Source organism: Falco biarmicus, chromosome 4 (assembly GCF_023638135.1).
Source record: "Falco biarmicus isolate bFalBia1 chromosome 4, bFalBia1.pri, whole genome shotgun sequence".
Lineage (NCBI taxonomy): Eukaryota > Metazoa > Chordata > Aves > Falconiformes > Falconidae > Falco > Falco biarmicus.
Window position 1 is genome coordinate 43,538,886 of NC_079291.1, and position 20,624 is coordinate 43,559,509.

The 20,624-nt window shown below is 37.9% G+C and overlaps 1 protein-coding gene across 2 annotated transcripts in view; it reads right to left on the reverse strand.

The window, feature by feature from the left end:
• Nucleotides 1-330: 330 nt before the first annotated feature.
• PRTFDC1 (phosphoribosyl transferase domain containing 1) overlaps nucleotides 331-20,624 on the reverse strand; it is a 49,148-nt gene continuing 28,854 nt past the window's right edge. The window contains exons 4-9 of one of the 2 annotated variants that reach the window (XM_056334440.1): nucleotides 19,995-20,060; nucleotides 6,273-6,290; nucleotides 4,785-4,867; nucleotides 4,321-4,367; nucleotides 2,254-2,330; nucleotides 331-1,635 (exon numbers count right to left, since the gene is read on the reverse strand). In XM_056334440.1, the coding sequence (XP_056190415.1) occupies nucleotides 1,588-1,635; nucleotides 2,254-2,330; nucleotides 4,321-4,367; nucleotides 4,785-4,867; nucleotides 6,273-6,290; nucleotides 19,995-20,060 (339 nt within the window). In that variant the 3' untranslated portion in view covers nucleotides 331-1,587. The remainder of the gene's footprint in view (nucleotides 1,636-2,253; nucleotides 2,331-4,320; nucleotides 4,368-4,784; nucleotides 4,868-6,272; nucleotides 6,291-19,994; nucleotides 20,061-20,624) is intronic. The other variant, XM_056334441.1, reaches the window with a different exon arrangement.

The following is a 20,624-nucleotide window of genomic DNA, read 5'->3' on the forward strand; positions in this document are numbered from 1 at the left end:
CTTCCAGGGGCTGTATGGGTGTGTCTTCTTTTCTGAAACAGAAGAAAGTTATCCTAAGAGGGAAAGCTTTTCCACAGAACTCTTTAAAAATATAGGTTAAAACAGTAAAGAAGAGAAAGCTAAAGCATTTCTCTTGCAATCACAATAATTCTTTGATCTTTATTCCATTAACATCATGGATTTTATCCAAATAACAATAGCTTATGAGCCACAGAATACACAACACAAGGTGTGTTTAGGTTACCAGTTAAATGCATATTTTTGAAAAGCTTTTAAACATGTGTGAAACATGCTGAAGCAGAAAAATAAACAACTGTGCAATGTAACAGGTGTTTTTAATGTTTCTTTATTAAAGGAACCTGAAGCTAAAAACAATCTGCCACTTACAGTTCAGAGCAAAGCTACTGATACACAGACACCTTCTTTGCATTGGCTTCTCTCAGGAAGTTGTTGAGAACAGCTACGTACAGTACAGAATTAAATTTTTCTCACTTATTACAGCATGTAAATTATCAAACTGCTTCAAACATGATGTATAAGGGAAGGAAGGAATCTAGAGTCTACGGTATTCCTATGTCAAAACCATTCCTATGGTTTTCTGTTTCCCTCTATTTTTTTTTCTTTTTTTATACAAGTCTTCTCCAACATGGCCAGCTCTGTATTCTTAGAAGACAATGCAAGGTTACAGAGTCTCAAATTAGACATGCTACAAAAACCAAATCATACCTGAATAATTGTCTGACTAGCATTAAACTTTTGTGCTTAATGAGGTTTAATTAAGAATATATGCACAGGAGAGCACCATGTTATTTTTTTATTTGTTTGTGTCCCATAGGATACCACGCAGAAATTGAAACCTGCCTGGCATTGTTCTGTCATGACTACAATTCAGCACATTGAACAGGTTAGTTCTATGGCTACATGACATACCAAAACCATGAATGACATCTTCCAATTTCAAGATGCACGGTGTCTTGCAAAGGCTCATTTCGCACCAGCATTCTAACTTGGCACATTCTGAGAGTTAAAACTTCTGTTTGGAAGAGGCAGTAATGAACTGCTAGAAATGTACTATCATACAACATACAATTTCAGCTGAAATTTTTTAATTGTGGAATTGTATCAAAATAATACTTTCAATTTTGCAGCAGTGTATCTGAGCAGGACTACAGGGATACTTAAGTCATTAAAATTCTGTAAAATAATCTTCACGCACAAAACGGCACTTTTGAATGATCTTATGTAACACAGTGAAGTACATGAATTGTAGTGGGTAGGAAGATGGACTGAGTGAAGAAAAGATACATGCACAATGAGACTTGAGGCAAACAAATTATTAGTCAAAAGGTATCATGTGGTAAATTTAATACTTTAAAAAGGTAATAACTTTAAAAGCCCCCTACTTCACATTTTAGGTAAGAGTTCTCAGTTCTGTAAATATTAATCAGTATCTCTAGAGTAAACGCCTTATATTGAGTTGAAAGAAACACAGGTCAGTCAACTGTTCTTCTGGGAGATGCTTAAGGGAGTGTAGTCAACCTTCTGCTTCACTGAGCTTTCAGATCTTCAGGTGAGGATGTTACTGCTTCAGACTCTGTATTTTGCTTTGCCATGATCATTGATAACACATATGTGCTGAAAAAAAATTGAACACTGATTGCAACAGCATATTTGATTACATTATTAATGAATTGTTCAGAAATAATTTTGCTTGACCAATCTAGTGACCTTGTAATTACCCCTTCCTTTCCAAAGACCTGGAATTGAATTCCGATTTCACTTTCTAGCTACAGTAAGTTCTCCCGCTTGCAATTCTCAGCTTTCAGGTCTGCCCCTGGGAGTACCACAGGAAGCAAAGGCAAGACTCAGGGCTTTTATCAATCATTATCCTTCTGTGAAAAGGGGCAGGCAACATAGCAGTAAAAGTCCAAACCTGTCTGAACTGTAGCTGTGTTTCGTTTTTTACTGCTGTGTCTGCACATACCGGGAATGGTGGACCTGTGAAGTCCTAGGCTCACAGAAGATGGAAGTGTAGCAGAGGTACGACAGGGGAAGAGATGAAGAACTGTTCACAGCACTGAGTAGTGACTCCTTTGGATTATTTGAGGTTTTTCAGGGACTACACTCACTGAAAGGGTCCCAGCAATGACATTAAGGCCCCAGGGAGGAGGCAAATTATGGGGTATTTAAGACACCCTGGAAAAGTACAACAGCAATTTTTTAACTTTTTTTTTTTTTTTTTAGGAAACTTACATTTAGATCTCTGAAGTGCTCGTTGTAGTCTAAGGCATAACCCACCACAAATAAATCTGGAATTTCAAATCCATAGTCTGTATTGAGACAAACAAGAAACACTATCAACACAAGATCAGTGGCAGTTATATAGCCCTTAAATTCATGTGTTTGTTCTCTGACAAACAGAGTACAGATATATGCAGTCAGTTTTGGTTATGTTACTTTTGACTCAGAAGTCAAGGTCAGCGGTAGCCCTATAAGCAGTTCCTGCTCATAGACCATTTGTGACAGGGATGTGAACAGTCAGTGGAGAGTAGGAGAGTTCTGGACAGTTATCACTGGCACAACAGGCACACTGCAGAAGGAAGCCAAAATCAGAGCTGAAAAATTCTGCCTATGTTTGGAAGCTCTATTGGTACATGTGTATGATGACAACTGTCCAGTATCACGCTAACGACAAAAAAAAAAAAGTAATATTATAATTCAGAAGTAACTTTGAGGGATTTATATATTTTCTTCTGCGAACAGCAAAAGCTATTTTGCATATTATGCTACCAAAACATGTCAAATGTTTCTTAAATTAAAGCAAAGCCCCAACCTTGTGAAGACTCATGCACAAGCTTAACAAAGCAAATGCATGCAGTGTAGCTGAATCATACAACTCACACACTGGAAGTTAAGTATAGGTATGTATCTTTTTGAGTGTGAAGGTCTGCACAGTATCAGCACTACGTAAATCAAGTTAGACCCTTTCCAAATTTTTCACTAAGTAACTAGAGAAAAACACAACCTTAGGGACACAAAAATAGGTCAGCATACAAAATTTTACACATATACAAGTAATGTATTTACTCAATTGTTAAAAATTGTGGGTAACAGACACTTTGGAATCATAAATTTGGGTGAGGATATCACTGCCAGTGATTTACAAGAGAGATCTCTGATGTTTTATAAAATCCATCACACTATGAATAAACAAGGACAAAACCTTTCATTTTACAAGGTACTGCATAAAAATATTAAGCTACCTTTCACAAAGTAATTTTACTGTATTTTTTTATATGTTTAACATTACTGAATCCAGTCATACATTTTTATCTATTGGATTAACTTCTATATGTTAAAAATACCACTATATAAGAAGTTGTACAACAAAGTGTTTCAATCACAGTTCAGATTTGGCTTAAACCACAGGGCCATGCCCAACACTGAGCAAATTTTGCTTCATAAAGTTTCCGTCTCTCCCACATCCCAAATCAAGACCCTTCATGCTGCCTCCCCGTACTCACCTACCTACTGTCCTACCCTCCTCCCCAGCTCAGCTGACCAGAGCCTTCTTCAGTAGTCAACATAAGTCAATCTCTTCTAGACAGTTCCGATGCTTTTCAGTATTTAGCCACATATACCTGTTATTACATCATTTATTCTAATAAGTCTAAAATGGCAACAGCTCGGTATAGCTCCATTTATGGCTTCATCACAGCACAGTAAGTAGATATACCAGTAACTCAGAGAGAAGAGATGCTGGTGTGACACAAACAAAGAGCAGCAGGAGGAAGTTTAAAAAGCCCAATTTAACTTTTGCTTTTTGGGGGTGGGATTTCATTGTAATATCATTGTTTACCCTTTAAACAATAACACTTCTCAAAAAATAACAAAAAGTGTTATTTTATTATAAAAGTGTAAACCTTGTGAATAACTGGGTCACAATAAAACACCTTTCATGTTCAGATGGAATCCTGCAGCTCCTCCAAAGAGATGCACTGAGGAAGGAAAAGGAAGAAATGGACTTTCTCCGCTATATAGTTTGCCAGAGACAGAAGATAAAAACACCTTTCATGGATAAAATTAAACCCTTTCATAACTTCCCTATAAAGTTAGTACTCTGCAGAAAACATCAGACTATAAGGAGGCTAGGCTTTCTAAACTAAACCACAATTACACAAATCCTCCCATTGCATCCCATAGTCCCATTGACAACTGGTATTTTACAATGCTTCTAGCAGTCCATAGAATGATATGCAAATGGTAGAGTAGTGGTAAACTTTTGTACTGTCATGTACTGATCTTCACAACAACACTTACAATCTGGTCTGTACCCATCAGGCTGAGACGTTCTTTTCACCAACAAACTGTAATTAAAAACAAAATAAAACTCATGTAACCCTAGATATTTATCTGAGTAACAGGCATTAAAACTATTCCCTTTATCAAAAAAAACTTCCGAGCTATGTGAATCACCATTCTCATTCTGCCTCTCCTCCTGACACTGTCCTGATGGCAGGGAAAAGATGGGTGTGTTCCCCTTCAAAGTCCATCAGTGCCAGGCTTGAAATGGCTGAAGGGTCATTGCCACTGCAGAACAATACAAAAACATTTCCTACCCTTTCCTCCGCCCCCCTGTTAGTGACTCAGGCAGCTCCTCCGCAGAGCTCCCCATGCGATACTGCAGCATCAAATTAAAGCAGGATCTTGGAATGGGAACCTCCACTAGAAAGTATGTTGGGCTAAACTAATTCATTACTAAGTTTTGCGACGGTTTTACTCACCTTGCCACTTTAATCATTTTTGGCTTGTATTTTTCTATATTATTAAGCAGAACCTTCATAGTCCTTCCAGTTCCAACAATATCCTCACAAAACATGAAAAACAGAATAGGTAAGAAACAAAGGAAAGCTGAAAACAGGAAATGTGGACAATGACTGAGCAGTTCCACCTTCTTATTCTGTGGAAAATCTGTATTTTTCCCAGCGTATTGTGAGCCACATCAAAAAAAGGTCATAATTTCTACTCATAAAATCACCAGTTAAAGGACTGTCCACTTCCTCTTGAAAATATTTGTGTTTTCAGTACTTGGGATGTAACACGGGACCGGAGATGCCTTACTGGGCACTGCAAGGATGCAGGGATCAGACTTTTCGTATTCTGCTCAAGACTACATTATGTCAACATCTCTCCATGTGGGGGCCAAATCTGCCCTACTTGTGTTTTATTAGTCCAGTACAAATGAGAATTCTCTAGGGCTGCTGTACCCAACCTGATCTGAATATCAGTAGATACCTGGCTACAAAACTGACCATGAGATGGAGAGCAGCTGTTGATGCCGAACTCTGTGAGTGTGGATTTTGTATTAGCAACACCTTGTCTCTGCCCCTCAGCTATCTAAAAGCATTAACAAAATTTGCTGCGGACATTTTTCATTTCTGTTACAGCAGTTAGCATTAGCAAATACGGAGCTCCTAGCAGCTATTCAGGTAACCAGCCATCTCTGAGGCTGATGACTTTTTTCCCCTCCTTTGCTAAGAAAAGACATTCCAACATTTATGCATTTCCTTCATTACACTGTCCAGCTTATTTCCCACACCAGCAGTCCGGGCCTGAAATGCCAGTCAGATCCTGAGGTGCTCTCTAACCTTCCCAATTGCTTTTCCAACATTTTAAGAGGATCACATACATTAATTAAGAGAGAATTTGCAGCACCAGTGAGGAAACACATTCTTTTCCTCTACTGCTGATTTACATCAGTAACATATCTGTGATGGGCCCTCCCCAGGGGACACTGCAGGATGCAGTGCTGAGGAGCAGGAGCCATGGGACTTGACAGAATGACTGACATTCTCAACCAGTGTGTGAACAACCCTGAAGTTGTAAAGCATGTGCAGGGCTACGCTACTATTTCAAAGTCACGCAACTGAGAAGTGCAGGACATCACTGCAGTTGATCCATTGTCCTCCAAGGAAAAGAACAACTTGCAGAACAGGCGTTGATGAAACCATAGAAAAAAGCCAAATCAAATTACACAGAAACAAAGACTCCTGGGTATCACAGGAGAGTACCAATTAGAGCAGCAGCAATCTAGTTTGGTCTGTCATACAATTGCAAAAACACTGAGAAGTCATTAAGCAAATCGACCCCTCTCCCTCTTCACCGCTTCCCAGCTAAAGAAGTGTAAACACAGACAGGTTTTAGAAATCAAACACACTGACTTGACTATGTGACTTTAGCCAAGTACAATATGATATAAGCACCCAGCTTACCTCCACGATTAGAACGTTCTGAAAGAAACAAACAAAAAAAAGGAATACAATTACACAATATTCACAGACTTAAAGAAACAAATGTTTGAAAAGGCAAAATGAAGACAGATAGGTCCCTGCACATATGTACAACACGGTAGGACACAAGGGGTTTCCTGTTTCATTTCTGTGCCCTGAAAAAGAGCCAGCCATAAGAGCAAGCCCTGCAGGCAGGGGCTACGACTTCATTCAGCTCTGTCTAGATTATCTTCTTTGCGCAAGAATGGATGTAGCTTCAGAAAATAAAATTAGATGGAAGAAATCCAAATGGGATGAGCTTCGCTTCATTCCAGTGCGTCTAGCTGTGTACTAGTGTACCCTACAGTTCACTACAATACTATTTCCAATGTTAATATGAGACTACAGCAGTAATATTCTTACTCTGAAATAAACGCACTTCCACCCCCCAGAAATCTCACAGTGAAGGGTTACAGGCCGAGTTGTATCACTCATTCTCATACTGTGAAGCACCCTCTTTCTCTTCAAATCCTGCTGCTGAGATCAGTAGTATTACTTGAAGAGAAGGGGAGCGGTCCAGCCTTACAGGCTGATGTCAAGCCTTACAGGCTGATCTTTTTGCTGAAATGGTTCATCGCTGTTCCAGGAATCATAATATCTAAGGTGACTTCTGCTCTTCTATTAAAAGCAGTAATAAGAAGTAATCTCCCTATTGGAAGAAATAAAAATGTATTTATTAGTGGGCATTATCATATGCATGTTCAAAGGGATGGACTCTTACAACCTTGGATTAAGATCTACTTTCTGAGGTGAAACCTGCAATTGCACAAGGAAAGCCATTTCACAAATACCTGTATCTATCTATGTATAGGTCTTACACGCATGTGCACATTGTACATGCCACAAAACCTTAAGACAGTTTTATATCCATGCAGTATTCACCAGACTAGCTTACATTCCACTTCCTTTCTATCAGGCTTCTTCGCTTTCTACACACATAATGTGGGGACTGTCTGATTTCCTTTTCCATCACAGAATCCCAAGACAGAGTTCTGAGAACGACTCAAACACCACAGAGGAGTGTGTGAAGGGAGTATGTTCATGAACAACACACCTTTGACAGTTTCATTAAATTATATGTACATTTAAAAAAAATCTTCAAAACAGAAATTATTAATATAGATTATCCGTATTTATATTCATACTGCAGTTCCTCCTAACAATTACAGTGATTGGTAGGAAGACACAGCATGCTTCACGCACCAACTGCTGCAGAAACATGTTACCACACACTGTATTATACCTGGATGCTTCTGAAATGGCAAAACACTTGGTAAAGGTGTGGAGGGAACTCCCGGTGGTAGCTCAGCAGATGTCAGCAATGGAGATATCGCTCAAGAAAGCCACTAATTTAGACTGAGCTCCAGTGGAATGTGTGTTAATCTTGGAGGGTGGCTCCTTTTTGGTGTTTTCATAACAGGTTTCACTGGTGGTTATCCTGCTTGGCACTCCTGACTTTCAACCTCTCAGCTGCTGACACAAACAACTCTGGATCTGAAAGACCTAGTCCTGTGGAGGTAAAAAGTCAAAGGCCTCTTAACAACAGAAGTCCACAGATGTCCTGTCTCTAGAATTTTCTTCCTTTGAGAAAGAATGGAAGTATGTCAGTCCTCTAGATAAGATGAAGAAGTTAAAACCACATTCAGGAGAAGCTTATGACAGGTGTGCAGGGACACATTTTCTTGAAGGAAGCCATTTGAATCCAAAAAGGGTTTGGCTCTCATCTGGCTTCCTGGATGAAGTCATAACTAGGAAAAACACTTCCAAAGTCTAGCCCAGGACACCTGGGTCTGAGGCATAAGCAAATCACTTGATTCAGTCAGTGGGCATCTGAAGATTATGTGCAGGAGTAATGGTTTAACTATCCCTCAGGGAACTTGCACAGCTGGTGGTACACGTAAATATTTATATGTGTACATATACATACACACATATATGTATATATGATATAGGGAGAGAGCAGAAGAGTTGACAAGGAAAGAACCTCAGCAGAACTGAAGACGGAGACGAACTCTTTTCATATGTGCAATCAGTACAGGATGACTGCGAGTGGCACCTGGCAAGAGAGGCTGACCTGACATCAGCCTGACATCCTGGCCCATTCTGCCAGCTTTCTGCATCTCCTGCTGCTCTTCATACCGTTGACACAGACTTTCTTCCCAAAGGAAAAGCAAAGATCTTCTAGTGACAAGACCTACCCAGCAGCTATGGCATAAGATGGGACATACCCAAACTGACATGGCAGAGGGCTGCAAAGTCCTGCATTAGCAGACTGTGTCAGGGTGCAGCAAAGGCTGGTGGCTCCCCGAGTGGAAGGTAGCCATGTGTGGAGTGCAGTGACACAGCTGGCAGAGCAGGGGCCTTGCCAGCCAGGGCCCAGCCCCGCAGTGCCCCAGCGAGGCGAGCGGGCAGACCCAAGTCTTGTCCAACCAAGGGTGCAAAGCATCAGGTGAGTTCATGGTGACCACGCAGATCTGAGGTCAAGCTGACATGTCAATCCACAGGTTGGGATCAGGTCCAGTGAGAGTAATCATGATCAGATACAGCCTCCTGGTCTTCAGGCAGGTCCACAGCAATGAGACAGGTCCAAGGTTAACTGGGAAGTCAGTCTGTGAGTTAGGGTATAGATTAACTTCTATAGTAACATACAGGCATGGCTGTATCTGAGCTGAAGTTCAGTACCCATACAGCATAGCTCAAGCGTGGACTAAAAGCCCAGGGCTGAGCTGAACTGAGGTTCCTGTGCCCACAGGTCTGAGTAGAGGCCCCAGGTGACACAGGTCATGGCCACTAAGGCCTATTAGTGCACAAAGGGCTGTGACTGATTGAGAGAAAAGCGTAGTCCTGAGATGTTTTGTTGGTAGATGAATATGTTTCCTTGCTACCACAGCTGCTTCAGCTATCCTGTAAAGAGCAGCAATAGGGATTCTCTTGCTTATTCACAAGTGGAAATCATAAAATTAGACAGAATGAGAGGCAGCAGCCTCCCTGGCCAGGGAATCAGGATTAAACCAACAGGGAAGAGCAGACCTTACTAGCTGTGAGAAAAAAATCATAAGACATTTATAGAAAATAGGGCTGAGGAGACCATGAAATGTCATCAAGACTGTTCTGTTGGCCTGAAGAATCAACCTAAAACTATCCCTTGTGATACCTGATTTACCTGTTCTTGAACCTGATGAGTACTTCAGAACTTCCCTGGGCAATGTCTCAGTGCCTCATTATCTAAGAGCAAAAATACAATCAGAAAACTTCTGTTGCTATTTGATCTGAACTTGTTTTGCAGTGGACACGGAAAAAGCTTTATTTTCTTCTCTTTTTAACTTCTTTATATTTGAAGATAGCTGTATTTCCTCAGTTTCCTTTTCTTCAGATTAAACAGCCCCTATTTATTCAACATTTTCTCATAAGTTATATTTTCTCAATTTCTGATCATCCTTTTGCTCTCCTCTGGAACCTGTCCAGTTGGTCAGAATCCTTCTCTAGCTGTAGTGCCTCAAACCAGAGAGAAGCCTTTTCCAGTGGCAAGAAGAACAAAAGAACCACTTTGTATGCTTTACAAATAATCGTCCTTCCTATATATTCCAGTACAACAGTTACGCCTTTTATAAAGGTACGCTGTTGTCTCATGTGCAACTTGTGATCCACCTATCATCTCTAGTTCAGAACTCACTTGCGTTTATGCAAAAGATTACTTCTATATAAACACAGAAGTTAGTATTCATTTTTATTGTCATTACATGTCATTCTGTGAACTAAATTCTTAAAATAATTTTTTAAGGTCACAGTACTATCTTGTAGTATTTCTCCAGGTAGTCTCACTAGCATTAAATGCTAATTCTATCTTTTCAGTCATGAATTAAATATTATATAGTCCCTGGAGAACATGCTTTAATGTATCCAGTCTGACAGTGAAGCATAATTAACTGTTTTTTGAGAACAGCTTTCCAGCCAGTCATACATCTGTCTAATAGAAACTTAATCTTGTCTACATTTCCTTATCACAAATGACTCATATGAAGGAAAGAAGATTTAACATGGATCCAGACATGCCTGAAGGGTTTGTCTGGCCACAAGAGTGATAGTCACCTGCGCGTGACTTCAGCTGAAGTTTAAGATCTCATGTTTATTGACTAACTTGAGAAGGAAGAATATCAGTAGGCCCTGAAATTGTCTGACCAACACTCTTTTATATTTGCCTCTTCTCCTCAGAGTCAAGGAGTCCAACAGTTGCAAATATATACACTGGGAAGTTTGGTCCTTTGAAAGTCCCTTTAATCAGGCAGTTGTCTAGGTCAGGAAACAGATTCTGTTTTGTATTATGCACAGGCTCATTATTTCCAAAACATCGATGAAGATTTTCTGTATGTAAGGACTTTGTAGTGGAAAAGCCACTATAAAATATATAGATATGAAAACATTTGGTATATATAAATAAACGGGCATCCTGATCGTTGAGAGATACATTAATCCCTGCTTTGATTAGGCTGAAGTCGTCATGTTTAACTTTTGCTTATGGCTGAAGGTATTTAAAATGGTTTGCCATCCTCTGGTACCAGAAACTGTCACCTACAAAATGAGATGATGTGCTGGGAAACTGACTGTATTATTGTCTATCCCCTACTTTCTCCTGTTGAAGCAGGCTACTGATAGAAGGGTTCCAGAAAAGAGATGGCATAGCATCCATGAGCAGCCAAGAAGTGCTTTGATATACAGTATCCAAGTCTAGTCAGTAGTGATGTGTAACTAAAACTGGTTGAAATAGATTAGGTTATCCTTGATTAGATGGATAGACTTTGTGACTGCACATGGACATTTGCACTGAGCAGAAATAGTATTAGTGGTGTGAACTGAATCTACACAAAAATAAAATCTGTGCTCTCATATTCTTTTTTAGACAGTAGTAGAAATGGTTCATAGCCGCATGTCTTGGGACATCTTGAAAAAGCAGGTTTTTGACAATATTAGTACTGTGTAAAATGAAGAAGAAATAATTTCTAACCCCTGCATTCCATGGGACTTTGTCTCCCACGTTAGAGAGACACATTTTCACTTATATAATAAATTTCCATGTATCTGTGTAAATTTTTTAATAATGGACTGAAAACCTACAAAAAATTGAACATCTGTAGTTTACTGATTTTCAAAGCCACATGAGCTTACACACAGCAAGAAAGTAGGTTGTTGTTATAATACATGTAAGAAAAATCTTGACTCGTAATAAGCTGAAAAATACTCTGGCACTGAGTCAATACATTTCTATTGTTTACCTTCCCACGGGTCAGTAATAAATGGAACAACGTCAGCTAAGAAAACCAAGCAAAGTAATCAGATCACGCATGCCTCCTGCCTGACAGTAGTAAGTGTTATGGAAAATATTTTTCACCTCCCTGGAAAAGAATAACAATTTCTCTAGATTTTGATTTTACGTTCCATTCAGAAGACTGATTTCAAAGAAAAATTGCTACAAAACAGAAGTGCTTCGAAATTAGCACTGAATAAGAATTTGAGGGAAAGGCTACCTTTGATTTAACATAAACCATAACATTTTAACAAGGTAAAATGCTAATTTGCAAATTTAGACAGGGAGATTATTTCCTGGAAAGCAGAAACTCTTCTTAAGTAATTAAATAAACAACCATACTTAATGCAATACTACAGCTAAGAGGACAAACACAGCCCTTGCACATATAGCAAGAAAATTGAGTAGGTAAACAAAGAAGGTATCTTCTCCTTAAATGTTTCATCATAAAAGCCATAACATACATTTTTTAAAAAAGCTGTTTAAAAATACCCTGAAAGAACTCAATACTGGGAAAAGAATAATGATTTGAGACCTGGAAAAAACACCTTACAGTGTAGTAACGTTTGTGGCAGGAAGTAATAGCTTTTATTTAATTAACAGGCCAGTTCCCAGTGGGAGAACATTTTTCACAAAAGAACTCTGACCTTTCAGCCCACAACCTCAAAGAGACCACAAAATACCTTCAACAGTTGAGCCTGGGAACAAAAATTCAGAACCGCTGTATGCACTAGAAATCATGGACTCAATAAAATACTGGCTTTACAGCACATTACAATCTTCCACTGCAGCTGACCTCCAACTTATTAATCAGTGTTCCACAGCTGATAATTTGCTCTCTTATTTCAGCTCAGAGGAATTCTTAACACTTTTATTTGCCCCTTTGGTCATAGGGCAGGCAATCATGTAGGGCACTCACTGTTTTCTCCAAAACTGATTACCACATTAGGTTAAAACTAGGAATTTCTACAAAGCTGTACTTAGCTTGAAGCTTGCTGATTCTGTTCAGACCTACAGAAGGATCTACATGCTTGAAATTTTGTTTCTTCCAACTATATCATCTGCCTAGTATTAATTTCCTGTTATTAATTCTACCTTCAAACCTTGTCTCATTTACATCCTATGGTATGCTAGTACTTTACAGCAGCTCCCAATTAGTATTAGTTTATGTAAAAAAAGCTTAAGTAATGACTGGATGATAGGCAAATATGCAACCATATGGCAATATAAATTTGATAACGGCAAGCTGCTCAATCTCGCAGACAAAGGTATTAAAAAAGGCAACAGTGAAAGGAAAAAGCTATCCAAATTCAGAAGGGAAAATTAGGTTCACCATTTTAGTAGTGATGACAGTTGAGTGTTAGTAAAATGTGTCTGAAGTATGGAAGCTTTTCTAAATCAAAATAGTTGGTAGCTCAAAAGCTACCTCTTCTGCTGTACACACAGTGAAGAAATTATCATTTGGGACCCTTCAATCTAATTACCCAGAAGTTCAGACAAGAAAATAATGGTGCTTTTGGACCTTAAAATATAGGAACCTCTGAAAAAAAATGTTTGTGATCACAACAAATAAATGTAGTAAGAAAAAAAAATTAACGTGGCAAGATTTGCAGAATTTTTTAAGGAAGGAATTAAAAAAGGCAGATTTACCTGTCTTGTACAGCTCATTACAGGTAAGCAGGTAGCAAGTTTGAAAGACAGAACTTCTGCACATGCTACTTAAATTAGAAACTCCTGGCTATAGGATCTTGTTGGACTACAGGTGTGATTGGAGTTACAAAGAGATGATACAGACATGGATAACATTTCTAGTACTAGATGTATTCAAAAAGATAGTTCAGATATAAACTGGATTTTGGAAGTCTCTGTTCTTTCTGTGTTTCATATATCCTTTCCCTAACAAAATACCAGTTGTCTGGTGCTGAAGACCTGACACAAGCCTAGACAAGCCTTCATCCTATTTATTATAGTGGTAATGGTGGTCTTACAAGTGGAGAAAATACATGGAAATTGGGAACGATGGAAATACTTTCATTTTTGAGTCCCCATCAGTGTCCTGTGTTCCTTCTTCTCTCCTTCTTGGACAGAATTATTCTTAAATTACTTGGCGATACATATAACATATTACTACACCAGTTTATAAAGTATGCATGAATACAAAGTTGCTGGAAAAGGTGAGTTCTTTTATACATCTGGTTCTACAGATGAAGGCGTAATCACAAAAAATACAAAAGTACAAAAAAAAAAAAAAAGACACATCCCCTTTTTACCTATCTCTATTTCTTTTTCTTTCTCTTTTTTTCTTTTTTTTTTTTGGGGGGGTGGGTGGAGGTAGAAGGCTACAAAATAGAGTATTTTCATTCCCTTTAGTTCAATTTCCATTCAGAAGTCTGCATTTTCAGTTAGATTATTTCTAAAGACACCTTCATTTTCATTTGTACTCCATAGCATCAGAAATACATAAATCGATAATGTGATTCTTCAAACTGAATTGTTAACGGGTTATCAGCTTACTCACCACACATGCAGTACTTGCTTTCTTAGCATTGTATTTGGGGAAACTCAGGTTCTACTGTTTAAACAAGACATTTTATGACAACTTGTTAGGCTTGAAGAAGCAGTGCCATAAGGCTTGAAGAATCATCAGCAAACAAAGGTTAAACAATAACGCACCGAGTTTCAGTGAAAAGGTCCAAAGGAAGCGACAAGGACTGCTGTTAGAAGTGAAATCATTTTATGGTATGCACAGGAATGAAATCCACATATATTAAGACTTCATCAAGATGTTAGAAAATAATATGAAAGACTTGTGAAATTAGACATCTAAATGGGAGGTTTCTACAGGGTTCTTTAAAAGGTCACGAATGTCCGATTTTAACCTTTTGTGCTGGGCTGATCCGTATCTTATGGCATTCCTGAAAGGACAGACATCTCAAAAACATTGGTTTTTTAGACACTCAGTTTGGTCAGTGTCAGCTGTTGATGGGAGCAACCTGGGCAGTGCATTAACAGTCTGTATTATACAGACACCAGCTACTTAAAACTCTGTAAAACTAGTTCAGTATCTCCAAGAGTTAACAGAGCGGAGGACATGACGGAGGGCATGATGATATGCTCTCACTGACGTTTTGTTCTTAGAGAGCATTGTGCTGAATGCTGTACATGCACATGTTCTGCTTGCAGCCATCTTTACAGCATGCTTCTGTTGTGCATAAGAAGTAGAGAAAATTACCATACTCAATCTAAAGGTAATGCAGGAATGGATCACTGTCTCCAATCTCTTACCTGAAGAAAAAAGTGTAATATTCTGATCATCTGGAATTGGAAGAGGATTTTCTGGACACAGGTGAAACCAAAAGTTATGGACACGTATGATATAGAAGCAAGTAGACAGTGGGTGAGCAAAGCCCATGTGAAAAATGGGATAGGAAGGCTAGGAAGTTTTTTTTTGTACTTTGCTTCCTCAGAACAACAACAACAAAAGAAAATAATGGTGAACAATAGAACAGATTACCTAAGAAGCAAAGAAAGGTGATTGACTTTGGGGAAGAAAAAAAAAAACATAACTGCTTTTTTCTGTGGAAAAAGCAGTTAAGGATGGCAACTGTCAGAAGAGTAGACGGTATAAAATCTAAATGAGAAAAAAAGGAAAACCAAAAGTGACTAAAGATGGCAGTTAAGATACTGAACATGTGGAATGTGTCAAGACACATAAAATCAACATTTGAAAAGACGAAAAAAGCAAGGCTGCACATCTGATAGGAAGGCAGTAAGATGTAGAGATGAGTGGGGGACATGACTATTGAAAAAGTGTATAGTGGCTTTTGTATACCTTTACTGTCATATAAATAGTCTCTCATGTACATGATAGTCTAAAGAAAAAAAATTATTTTTTCTGCAAATTTATGGGCATTATTCCAGAAAGGAATGCATACAGGGAGAGAAAACACATTAGTCAAGGCAGTGCATACTGAAAGATAAAGAAAAAATAAGTATTGAACCAAGAGAATTCTCAGACACAAACTTGAAATTGTGGAGACTATAGTATGTATTTTAAATCTAGAGAATAAAACCTTGTGTTATACAGCTATCAAATACTGAAATGTTAATGTATTTTGAAGAATGATAGAGAGACAGCTCTCAGAACTGTTGTTAGAACCTATGGCATGCAGAGAAAATGGTTTAGTAAATTAAGAGAAGAAATGAGAGGCATAAGAAAAGAAAGTGAGATTGCATTATGTTCCTGGAACATCTTCCCATATGACAAGTGGGGCAAGAAAATGGTAGACAGTGGATAAATTGATTTAGATGAGACACATAAAGGAAGTTTGGAGATTTTATAGTACAAATCCTGCCAGACGGAAGTGAGGAGTGCTGCATGGTAGATATCTTCCTCTGAATGAAATCTCTTTCTGATATGAGCTGATAAGTCATTTTAGAAGAATATTAGAGTAGTGATGGGAGTGCTCAAACTAGCAGAATGAAGTGCGGAAAGAATACAAGACGTTCATTTTCTTTTGTTCTTGATCGCTATTTATCACCTTCTACACTTTTCTGAAAATGCCAAAATCATTGTTTGTCAACAAGATGTACTCAATATGAACAAGGGAAACAGCCCTTCATAAAGAACATAAACATTGACCCATATTACAGATAGATGTAATATCAGAAATTCACTGCTCAATAATTGTATCATACTAAGTACATAACTACTTTAATTAGTTCTTCTTAAGCCAACAAATGAAAATTATTTTGTTCACATTCTATGTTATGTAGAAATAGTGATAATGCCAAGAATATATGGATCTCATTTTGACATCAATTACATTATGCAATTGTAATAAGTAATTGCAAAATGATAAAAACTTAAGTTTATGATATTGTCTAACTGGTCTTATTTGCAAAGAGACAAGGTAAAGTGGTATAGGAGCTTTTTTGAAAGGTTACAGGACATGTTACATATAGAGTGATATACAGAATGATTCCGCTCAGTAGAGACTTTGGACTATGTAACTAGCTGCAAAGTTCCTGGGACAAAACATAGACACATACAAGTGTAAGACGTAAATGGCAGCGATAACTTACAACTCTGGTACAGCTGAATGTACTGAAGTTTCTCGATGTTTTAAAATTTACTTTGTTTAAATGCCACGAATATTTTAAAATGTGTTAAAATTTTTTACAGTATTATACAGTATGATTACAGTATTAACCCTAAACAGGGCTATATTATTTGTTCTTTCACCTCACTGCGTGAATTTTTATAGCCATCTTGCTTTGAAACAGTGCCTCCAGTTTTCTGGATAGTTATTCACTATCTCCCCATTTGCAAAATTAATTCCTCTTTACAAACATGAATGATAATTTTTACCCAATGATCATTTCAGCTTTAAAGCAATTGAAAACTAAGCAGCTACTTAACTATGAAATCAGCTAGGGAGAAATTTTATGTTCACCACTTTTGTCATTGGAGATTTTGAAATTATATTTTTCTGCATAGAAATGAATAGTTACAAAGCATTAGAATCTTATGCTATATCAAGACTCATTCTTTAAGCACGTTTATTCATGGTTCATGTCATGGAAATCTTTATTCTTGCCTCTATGGCCTTCTTCAAAGAAGAAGAATTTCAAATTGTGCATGATTTTCTTCAAGCAACAGTTTGGGTCTGTATGCTAACTTCTCTCTCAGAATATTTCTCTTTTTCATGGTTTGGGTCATTATAAATTTTTTCCAGGATTGTAATATTTTTATGAACAAAAGCATATTGTAGAGAAGTACAGAGCAGATATTCTTCCTTCTGAAGAGCTATTAGCCTTAACAGCCTCTTTTTAATTAGCTTTTAATTTTTTTTCCTTTCTTTAAGCTTTCTCAGAAAAAAATATTGTTACAGAACAGCATGTTCATGAACATACTCAGTAATCTTTTTTTCCAATAATAAGTAATACATGGAAATGCTTTATTTGTTCACTAAGATTATAGGCTAGCTGACATTCCAGGTATTATTACTTAATGAAGAGCACTTTAAGATCAAAATCTCAGAATCCTTTGTCTCCGGGTTTCAAAACTGTTTATATTATTGATGCTTTTAAACTTTACAGAAACTTCAGGGAACTTACATTTCGAACCCATGCTGGCACTTTTGAAAACACTTCCATGATCATTAAGTTAATGGGACTTAACCTGGCATATTAATTTTTCAATACAATTACAATATTTTCTTAATAAGTACTCCAAGCAGGCAGAAGAAGCACCCAACTTGCTCAAAAGCAGGAATTTGAATTCTATCAGTAAGTCTTCCACTAATGCACTCAGTGACTTAGAATGGTTACTAAAGCCAGCAGTTTTAAAAGCCAGCAGCTAAACTAAGGTACTAAAAAACACTTCAAGGAAAGATTTACATTGACCGTAGGAGGCTCTGAATCAGTCCACAAATGGCTGATTAGTAAAATGTGCTGAATACTTGCACTAATTGCTTAAGTCAACAACAGATGGAGGAGCTGGCATCCATGGACATAACACCACTCCTTCATATATCCAACTTTAGATGTGTAAGTAAGAACATTTCAGCTCAAGCTTCGCATCCCATCTTTTTGATCAGTAAAATAAGTCTTAAGGAAACCCCATTCTCACCTGTTATAGTGAATATGCTATTAATTATTCACACATCATCTCTGTCACAGAAAACCATACATACAACCAACCACTGAAGATGCCCTTTCAGCATGTCTGTTCCCTGGGCAGTCCCAGCCCTCCCTTCCTGCTCTGCTGCAGCCTCTGCACACCCAGCTTCCAGCACTGGGCTCCCTTCCTGACCAGCAACTACCTTCGGTCCCAAACCAGCCCCTTCTTGCCTACCCAAAATCCCAGTCTCCTCACCAGCAATCTTAAACTGTATCGCTCTTCAGTTTTTTCCTCAAGTATCCGCTAGCCTTCCAACAGCCAAATTATATGTCCTGTTCCATACGTGGCAACGGGAGGGTCGTGCCAAGGAGAAAAAGGTCACTGGGTATTTCAGTGTCAGAGAACAATTTACTCCTTTTTTGGAAAGAACAGAAATACTTGGGGTGAAGTTTTCCTTCTCCCTCATACACATCAGGACGCACACACATACACAAAAGTACTGCGAAGGAAAACAGTGTTTTGCCTCAGTGAATTCAAATATACTAGAAAGATCATGTCTGGAAAATATATTAATAACTGAAACCATTCATCAAGAAAACTTGGGATTAGAAGATAAGGAAGGGGAGCTGGGCCTGGAAGCTGAGAAAGTGTTTGGGCTATCTGGGAAAGAGAAATGTTAGGTAAGATGAAGAGGTGCACTGCTAGTTCTGCCCGTGAGGTAGAGAAACATATGCAAAATCATAGAAAAACAGGTAGCTCCAGTGTGTGAATATTAGAAAGTAGCAAATGAATTAGTATTTCCCAAGAAGATGAATAACACTTTAGTGATAATCTGGAAACACCCAGCAGGAGTATTTAGAAGTGCAAATTGATGACATATGTATCACTAAAATATTCTGAGTATTACAGCATTTTTTTCATATAAGTTCTAGTTGGATCAAAACCTATTTAGTATTAAGGAACTAATTAAAGTTGTTTTTCTCTTCTTTTTCTTGTGTGCAATAGTACAACAAAACAAGGAAGTTTGCTAGTGCAACATTTGAGTGCTCTGAAGAAACTGATACTGTTTAGTGCTAGCTAATAGAAGAGTAACTGCACATATAGTACAAATAACAGGCTACGTACTATGTTGCCTTGATGTGTAAGTAAAGAATCAATTTTTGACTGTTTTCCACATAGACCATTTGCCTAATGAAATCAGCCTTCCTTCTTCTTCAAAGTACTGCTTTGTACTGCCATGGCTAGATGAAAATAGCCTTTTCACTGACTCAAACCCTCTCTCATTACCACAACGTTCAAGCACAGTGCAAAGCAAATTCAGTCATACAGCCAGCCTGATTAGCTGAGTCAAAGGTTCCACAACCAAACTCTGTGCAGTCTGCAAAATTGTATTAAACTCCTCATATGCTGAATTCAACAGGGATACCCTATGTGCAGTTTACTTGCATGCACCCATTGAAGGCAGAAAAAACAAGGCTCCAAGACATAAGCTCAGAAGAAGCAATTTTGCCCACGATCTCACTGATGGTACATGTGTAACTATTGGGAAATCCCTACACTGGGACCGAGGAGCTACATTCCAACCTTTCTGGGCAGCTGCAAACTGAGAGCAATGGCATTACAGCAATTTAATAATAAATTTCTTTGATTCCACTATTAGTATCTGACAGTCCATGTGCAAAATTACACAGCTTTTCTCAAGTGTTTTTAGTGTTTCTTAAATTTAAAATTAACAAACCTTCCCAGTCAGCTTTGAAAGATCATCTCCTCCCATTATCTGCATATCTTGCATAGACTGATCATTCTGAAAGAAGAAAGACCAAACTTTGAAATTGGACATAACTGTATAAAATAAAAGTATAAACATGTTAATTTTTTCTGATCTTTCACAGTCTTGGTTACCAATATTTTTTAATGCTCATTAGTATTGGTGTTTGACAAAACCACACTCTCACTTGTTCCTGTGGCTTCTATCATCTCCTGCTTGTACTTAAGCTAACGTCAGGCTCCAGGTTTTACTGAACTAGAAAAAGTCACACCTTTCTTTTTAAAATAAATAATGTTCCCTTGCTTGCTATTTCTTAATATGATAAGCATTGAGTAATGTATTTGTCCCTTTCACAAAGGGAGGATGGGAACATCCCAACACTTGACCAAACACCTGTAACCACATTCTTTTTTTGGAACAGTCTTTAGAAACACAGACAAAATGTGCTTACATCTGTCACTCACACAGAGAACTGGGCTATTTTTGAAGAAATTCACTCAATATTTTTTTCCAGGGAAAAAAGTTTTGCAAAATTATCAACTGTTGCCAAGAATAGTTTCAGTGTTCTATACAGTTTCAAGAGGGTTTTTTTTTTTTTTG